The sequence below is a fragment of the Miscanthus floridulus genome, chromosome 11, assembly GCF_019320115.1.
Source record: "Miscanthus floridulus cultivar M001 chromosome 11, ASM1932011v1, whole genome shotgun sequence".
In the NCBI taxonomy this organism is placed as follows: Eukaryota; Viridiplantae; Streptophyta; class Magnoliopsida; order Poales; family Poaceae; genus Miscanthus; species Miscanthus floridulus.
Genome location: NC_089590.1, coordinates 63888321 through 63896322, shown reverse-complemented (window position 1 = coordinate 63896322; position 8002 = coordinate 63888321). Strand labels below are relative to the sequence as shown.

General features: G+C 43.9%; 1 protein-coding gene across 1 annotated transcript; it reads right to left on the bottom strand.

The window, feature by feature from the left end:
- Nucleotides 1-4299: 4299 nt before the first annotated feature.
- LOC136490993 (syntaxin-81-like) lies at nucleotides 4300-7662 on the bottom strand. Its single transcript, XM_066487204.1, has 7 exons — nucleotides 7345-7662; nucleotides 7138-7221; nucleotides 6944-7048; nucleotides 6164-6313; nucleotides 5311-5568; nucleotides 5082-5213; nucleotides 4300-4807 (listed from the first exon to the last, which is right to left on the bottom strand). Exons 1-7 carry the CDS (start codon nucleotides 7420-7422, stop codon nucleotides 4661-4663), a joined length of 954 nt encoding a protein of 317 aa, XP_066343301.1. The 5' UTR covers nucleotides 7423-7662; the 3' UTR covers nucleotides 4300-4660.
- Between the last annotated feature and the right edge of the window lie 340 nt (nucleotides 7663-8002).

The following is an 8002-nucleotide window of genomic DNA, read 5'->3' as shown; positions in this document are numbered from 1 at the left end:
CAAGGGAAGAACTTGTTTCCTCTCCATCATCGTCAGAAACATCAATGGCAAAGGAAAATAGGCTGTTTGGGGAGTCTTGTTCCTGAGAAAAAGAAAAAGAGGTCAGTTAAGGATAAGTATGAATATTATAAATCGACTAGGTCAATCGGCTTACCTGTTTCAAGGCAATTTCCTATACTTGGCTAGAGGAAGCAGCCTGGAGTATGCCGTGTGGAGGATCGACTGAGCTTGCCGATGGGATATCCTCTGTGGCCTCATCGGTGGTTGGCCCTTGGGGTATGATGACCGATGGTATGTCCTGTATAGGAGGATTAACTGCTTGCTCAGTTGCATCGACTGATTCTGGCCGGCTTGCAGACGTTGGGGCAGATGTGGGGATCGGCATGGACTTCTATCGTTTTGGCTGTGCCTCGGCATCTGTTAAGGCTTTGCGCTTTGCTTGGGCCTCAGCAACAGTTGGCTGGGGGGCATCGGCACTTGTTGGTTGTGGAGCTTGAACATCTGGTACGCTTGTCGATGTACCCATTTATTGCCGCAAAACAAGTGTAAGGTATGATATTTAACAGATAAAATGTAAAATCAAAGGAATACCTCTGAAGGTTTGTCAGAGGTAGTGGTGCTTGATGTCGGAGGAATTGCCGATGACGATCCAGCAGCGGCTCTTACACCCTGATGATTAATGTTAATACAGTTTGTGATCGGCATGAATAGAAATAAACAGGGTTGTTATCTTGAATGCCTTGATCAGGGTTGTAGCAGCAGCCAATGGAGTGGCCCTAGCTGTAGCCAATTTGGACTTGGAGGTGATGGTCTTGGCACGGGTCTTCTAGTGAGTCAAAGCAGCTAAGGTGGGGGCGTTGTAGCCGATCGGTGATATCGGGGAAACAGGCCGAAAGATCGAAGGGTTTCCCACTTTTGCTCATAGATGGTGCTGGGTTGTTAACCTGTCACGAGAAAGTTAGTTACCGATATATGAAAGGAAAAAGCAGAAGGGAGTTAAAAGAAACTTACTGCGTCATCAGGAATGGCGTATTCAGGGTCGATCATGTGCTGATATGTGTGAGCAGTTGTTGCAAACAGTTGTTCCTTCCACTCTCACCACCATTGCTTATATGATTCGGTGATGAAAGATGCTGGCGTCCAGATGGATATATCGACATCTATAGTATCGGCATCGAGGGAGAGTCGCACTACCCTGCTCCAATCTGTTCCGCAGGTGATTGTTTCTCTGGGTTTGATCACATCGGCAAAACAAAGTTTGATTGGCAGTTGCCCAAAAGCCAATTGACGGGATACTGCCGATGGATTGTAAAATTCATACGTGATATTGGTGTTTTTCCCGCTACCGAATGTGTTTACTGGGATTGCCCTGGGAGTATTGATGGCCATCATGAGTTCATTATCCTGATTCAGAGTGTCATCGGCAAAGTTGAAACGAAGGGGAATCTGTTTTCTTCGTCAATATAAGGTACCCAGGCCCTATGATCACGAGAAAGACCATTGTAGAAGCTTTGGAAGAATCTGCCGATCTGGTCTTCATTGGCCTCTGTTCCAGGGAGGATAATTATGGCTTCACCAAAATTGAGGGGTGAGCGTGTTGCCGATTCCTCATCCCCAAGCACGTGGTCTTCAGCAATTTCTCGTGGGAATTGTTGGGCAAAGAAGTCCCATTGCAAACGTTTGTGCATATGGGCATTCAGCCACATGTTGATAAACCACCACGGGCCTCCTAAGTTGCCGATGGGTTCGACAAGCAAAAGTTTCTGAGACACTTGATGAAGAAGATGATAAGTGGAGCTTAGAAGGTATCGGCCAAGAGGGAACCTTACACCATTGGCCAAGAGTTCAGCCGCGGGGAGGAAGGCGTTGGTTGGTCCTACTGATCGACCACAGAAGATAAATTTTTCTAACCACATATTCAAGAATGTGGCATGTTCCGTCTGGTTAACTGTCCCGGTCCTCTGGCATTCTTGAATATATCCCGTCCAACCGCCGATGTTGCGGGTATTCACCCTATATTCAGATTTTCTGCCATAGATGGAGCCTTCATCGGCAGTTGAAATGTCCAAGCCAGTGAGCATGTAGACATCGGCAAGTGTGGGAGTAGCTGGGCCATGTCCAAACATAAAAGTGTTTGTTGTGTCTGACCAGAAGTAAGCAGCTGCAATCATAATTGACTCGTTCTTTTGCATATCGGCAATGGATAGCCTAATGCATTGGTCTAGCTTCCGTTCTGCCCAGTGTACTTGCATCGACCTGTTGACCCTCAAGTACCAATCTTTCCACCCTTTGGTGGTTTTGGGCCAAGATCGGAATGTATCTTTCCATAAATTCAGAGAGAAATTTTGGGCTCTAAAAGGGATTCTGTTAACCTCTGCATTAATCAGATCAGTTGGATCTGGGTTGCCCATTGGTCCTAGGCATTGGAAATGCGGCTGATCGGTTGGAATAACTAATTTGTTGCAAAGTTCCTAAGTTTAGAGGATACGAAGAACAAAGAAAAAGAGAAAAATTACCAACTGTATGAACTCGCAAAGACCAGAGGAATCGAGGTAAAAAGTAACGGAAGTGGAACGAACCGCAGGGACGTCGAAGTTGATTGCCATTATCTTGAGGTAGATGGGGGCACGAGCTGGAGACTCGAGGTTGATGCTGGAAAAAAGTTCTTGTTGGTTGAGGTCGCGCAGTTGTTCGTCGGAGTCGCCGTCGGAAAGAGAGAATGCCAAAGATTGGAGTCTGAGGGTAGAAGACGAGCGTTCCGGAGAAATCTATTTATAAGCCGCTTGGAGTAGCGGTATTCTGGACTTATCTCTATGCCGCGCGCATGTGGGTCGAGGTGGTTCAGATGGATATGGTAACTGTTCGCACGATAATCAAGGGATTGTACAGATGATTTGATGGCAAGTAATCATGACTTGAAAGAGATCTCGGTACAGGATATTTTAATTCTGAAAATGGCGGCATTATTATGTTAGGATCTTGCCGATGGATTATTGTTTCGGTATCTTAACCATAATCAGGGCAAGAGTGGTTGGAAATTGTGCGATATTTACTGAGGTGCGTGAATCAGGACTAGATTTGATTAGATTTGATAACAGATCAAGTTTTGGCTTGGAGGATGAGTTACGGTAATTGGGCGAAGGCGAACGTTATCTGGAGTAAATTTCGGAGCATTAATGGTTTTATACTCCAAAATTGGGGGGCATGTGTTGACACCGTTTTTGCACGTGTCAAAATGATCAGAGTGGGCTAATCGGCAGGAGGAAAGTTACTATATCCGCTGACAGCCGATGAAAATCAGCTTGTAAAGATGGTTGCCGATGAATGGTGGTGATCGATGGAAAGGTTGATTTAGACTCGGGCGTTGCCGATAAGGTTGGAGATGTTATTGTCGATGCCGATGAAGGAAGGCTTGAAAACTACTGCCGATGAAACAGGAAGTATGCCGATGGAAAGGAGGTCGGTGAGAATTCCATCGTAATTGAGGCGGACAGGGAAATAGATAAGAGTTGATTTCCTTTTCTATATTTGTTAGAGTATGATTCATGTAAGAGTCACGTGTTTCCTTAGATATGGACTTGGTGTCCTAGTCGTATTTGGTTATGTCTCTTTAGATCAGGGTATAAATATAGATTGAGGGGCAATGTAATATATATCAATCAATATCAAAACCAATTTTTACTCTTATTTGCATCTACTTACTTTTCGGCGACTTCGTCAATTTGCATATTTTTCCTTTTTACGAGTTCTCATTGATTCGGCGAGTTGCATCGCTTCAATGCGACCTTCGGCGATTCTCGAGTTCCGCGTGAGTACCTCTTGGCCGTGACTTCCGGGCGTATCGCTGTTGTCAGGACCAAAGTGCTCGTATCTTCATCCTTGTCGATTAACAGGTCGAATCGACTGGCACGCTTTGGATATCGATTCGGGTATTAGCCCTTTGTGTTTGCAGATCCACTTTTGCATCAGGTTGACCATCATCTGTTGTGCATTGGTTGGTGTCACTGCCAAACGGCCTTTTGATTTGTATATAAATTGAAAATGATGTTTTGCCTACCAATGTCTGCCCTGTGTCCTCTTTAATCCCTGTTCCTGTTCCAAAATTGACGCTACAATTTTGTAGCCAGGACGGCAGGTGCATAAGTGCATTTTCCTTCTGTATGTGATGCCTGCATCTGACGCTGATCGGAGCCAATATAGATTGCTTCTGTATGTGATCCATGCATCTGACGCTGATCCGAGCCAATATAAGATTGCGTCAAAGCTAACAGGGAAGAGCCAAGGAAATATCGACTTGAATGCTTAACAGCTTAAGGTACTCTGGACGACGACACTGTCGAGAACTTGAGACTGCTAATGACCTGATCAGTAAAGGAATTGATGGCCAGGTTCTGCAGAGAGACGTCGAACCTTGTTTGTCCTCTCTACAAGTGCTTGAAAGCTCCGTACATGGCCCTAGTACAGCGCCCATCGCTTCTGTAGCTTGCACGCCAGAAATGAAATGACAAATCCCGGCATATTCAGATGAACAGCACATTGAACAGTATGCTTGGGAAGTAACAGACTACCTAAAAGGCCAGGACTTTAAATTAAATAGACAGACAGCCTTCATAATTTGATCATTTCCCATCAACAAAATACAATGTCTTCGTATACTATTTCAGTTGTTGTACCAGTCAAGAAAAAGAACGGAGAAAGTGAGAACAAAGAAGAAGAGGAGGAGAAAGGTTCTACTGCTGCTGTTGCGCTGGATCGCCTGGGATAGCTCCTTGTTCCCACGCTCCACATTATTTGTAGCTTCAACAGCCTGCGCAGAAGATGTTCTATGAGGACATACAGATAACAATCAGGTTTCGTGTAGTGCATATCCAAACCATGCGTTCTTTCAGTTAAGGGGGGGGATCTGACCATGGAGCCAATTATTTAATTCTAGACTCTGTTACAAAGCTCTTTCATGGACATAAGCTTCATGCGACCATTATACTTTTCAGGTTGATTCTGACGGTCCATAGGTTTATGTTCACATAGGAAAACACAAGTAACATATAAACTAGTAGAATATGATTAAACGAATCCTATACCTGGTCGTATAAATACTGAATCTGTTGAGCTTGTTGTAGAACATGTGTTGACATAAGATGATTAAGTGCTGACATTTCTATCATCTTTGTCTCCGTTTCTTGGACAGCATCAAGAAGACTTGTCAACTCCACCTGAGAAGAGTTTTACGATACACATGATGCATGGTAATTTAAGTAAAATAACCAAGTTTTTCACTAAATAATAGTTTATATACCATCCACATATTACCTGAAGGGCTTTGGTTTCATCATCCAATAGTTGTTCTTGAACTCTCATAGGTGCTGTGGATACTTCCTGATCTACAATCTTTGATACATCAGATTTTAGAACAAGATTGGACCTGGATGGTTCAGCAGGTTTGATTTCTGGTCTCTTCTGAATCTTCTTCCTTGGCATTGCTCTGTTAATAGCATCTTGAAAACGCATGGACCGAAGACGATCAAATTGTGCAGTTACTAAGTGGAGACGCTCACTCAAAATTAAAACCTGGTAACATAAACAAACAGCTTATTGGAGCTGGGCACAAGAAAATCCCTAAAACTACTGCAAAACAGGGTAGTTCAGACTTCAGAACTGATGATTGACTGCTACAAAGATTTGGATATAGAGAAAAAACAACAAAGAAAAATAGAGGTAGGCGTTCGCCTGTACATGCTCTTACCTGATGCATCCGCGAACAAGAAAATGAAAGTAGATATTATTCAAGTTCACATGTTTTGACTGGGCAATCTGTCCTCTAAAGTCACACAGCATAATTATTTATCGTACCAAATGAAATCAACCAATCGAAGTCTGATATCCTACTACCAACTAGTGAAATATACACCCAACTCAAAAATTTGGAAAGGAAATGTTGAAAACAATCAATCCTCGACAGGATGACCTGTTCAATTGGCTCTAATAAAAGGAAATCTTGGATCATAATACATGTAGCACCGTAACAGGCACTTAAGGAATTACTTTGCCTCATCCTCTAAATGGAATGCATTCAGGTCAGTTCTACTGCTAACTACCTAAAAAAACAAACTAATCCAGCAGATTTTTTAACTTATAACAGCAATGGCAAGGAGAATAACCATACCACACCATGCTGATGAGCTATCAAGTCCAACCGGGAACTCTCATCCCTAGTGCCAAGCCATGTCTTTCCACTTCCATTCTTCTCTTCTTCATGGATCCTGTTCTTCAGGATATCAATCTGTTCCTTGCATGCTTTTACAAAAACGCCAATCTAATATGCATTGAGTAGTTACAAATAAGTACTAAATTGAGAATAGAAAGCAGGTTATATAAATCAATGTGCGGATGCCAGTATGAATATAGGTTGTCAACTCAATAGTCTATACAAGAGGAACACCACATCACTATATCCAAACATAGATTAATAGTATTTAATAGTATTAACAGAGAGATGCACAACCTACATTAACTGAATGAAGGAGGATACATGATCATGCATATATATAATCTCTTCAACATATTTTTTAGGGCTAAAGTCTTCGACAATTGTAATCCAAGATTAGATTTATGTAGTTGTGAAAAAAAACTTGACAGCCAAGTATATATTTTACAAAAAGGTACATGGCATGGTACAGCAATAGATATATTTTGTGCCATTGAGCTTCAGCCTTCAGGCACAAAATGTTCTATTGAAGTTTTCAAACAATGAAGGCTTCAAGCATATTAAAATGCTAGAGAACTGTAATGAAATGCCAAATGGGCAAACAAAGCACTAGACAATTCTTTTATGAACATTAAGCACATAGGTTGAGTAATACACACATTTAAGATTCCATGCATGCATCATCACAGGAAAAGCGATAGCAAATCAAAACAAACAATGACACAATATGCAACTTACTTCATGCTCAATGTTATCCCTCTCTTGCTCGGTAGTGCGATGCAGGTCCACATAATCCCTCCTATGCTTCACTATGAACCTCTCGAGTTCCCTGATGCTCTCAAGCTACACATCAACAAAACCCATCAAACAATTACATTGGCAACCTGTCTCACCACATGAAAACTGGAACACAATCCACCACAGGCTCCTACCGTCTTGATCGCGGCATTAGTGAACGCCGATTTGGGTGACGGCTTCCGGATGATGAAAGACGACATGAGCGCGGCCAGTTGGGCCTTCATAGCATACACAAACCAACACGACGAGTCAATGAGCGTGAAGAATTGAGGACAATTCGTGAGGCTTCATCACTACGCTGAGGATGGGGTGTGGATGGAGAGGCTGTGGCCGCAACTCACCTCCGTGTATCCATGGGAGAGCGCGGCGACTCGGACGGCCTCTTTGAAGTCCTCCGTCCTGTCCCGAACCCTCGACATCGCCGAGGGAGCAGCAGCAGCAGGCTAGTAGCAGCCGCGGCCTCTTCCGGTCAGATCCACGGATGCTCTTGAGCCGGCGAGATGCGCCGGTCGTGTTATTACGGGACGCAAGCGCAGGGGATCGGCAGGACGAGCCGACTGCTGCACTTCGGATCGACAACGCCCGGTCGCCGGCGATCCAGCGCGTCGGATCGGGCGGCGAGGTGGAAGCGGGTCTCGTCAAGATGGGAGACGTGTTCGGTGTACCGATGCATCGCGGCCTATGACCAGTGGGGCCCACACCTTAACATAGTAGACCCACATGTCAGTGGAGTCCTTGGAAAACGGGCGTACGCCACTTCGTGAGTTCATCGGTTCGTACTCTCACCGTCCAGTGAGTCCAAGCGGGAGAAATTTCGATATTTAACTCGAGTTCGTAATCCGCTCAATATTTGACATCTAATTTACAAGTCTTTTAATATTTAACTATGTGCAAATGAATTGTTTCAATCAGGGAAAATGATCGAACTACCCTGACTCCTTATCCTATCGTGAAGCCAGCGGTTCGTTTCTGGTTCGCACTCCTTCGCGAGCCACAATT

Coding starts and splice junctions, on each gene's coding strand:
- LOC136490993 (XM_066487204.1), bottom strand. CDS start 7,422: ATGTCGAGGGTTCGGGACAGGACGGAGGACTTCAAAGAGGCCGTCCGA. Junction 7,222..7,344: donor TCTCCCATGGATACACGGAG/GTGAGTTGCGGC, acceptor TATGCTATGAAG/GCCCAACTGGCCGCGCTCAT. Junction 5,569..6,163: donor TAGCTCATCAGCATGGTGTG/GTATGGTTATTC, acceptor TTATGTTACCAG/GTTTTAATTTTGAGTGAGCG.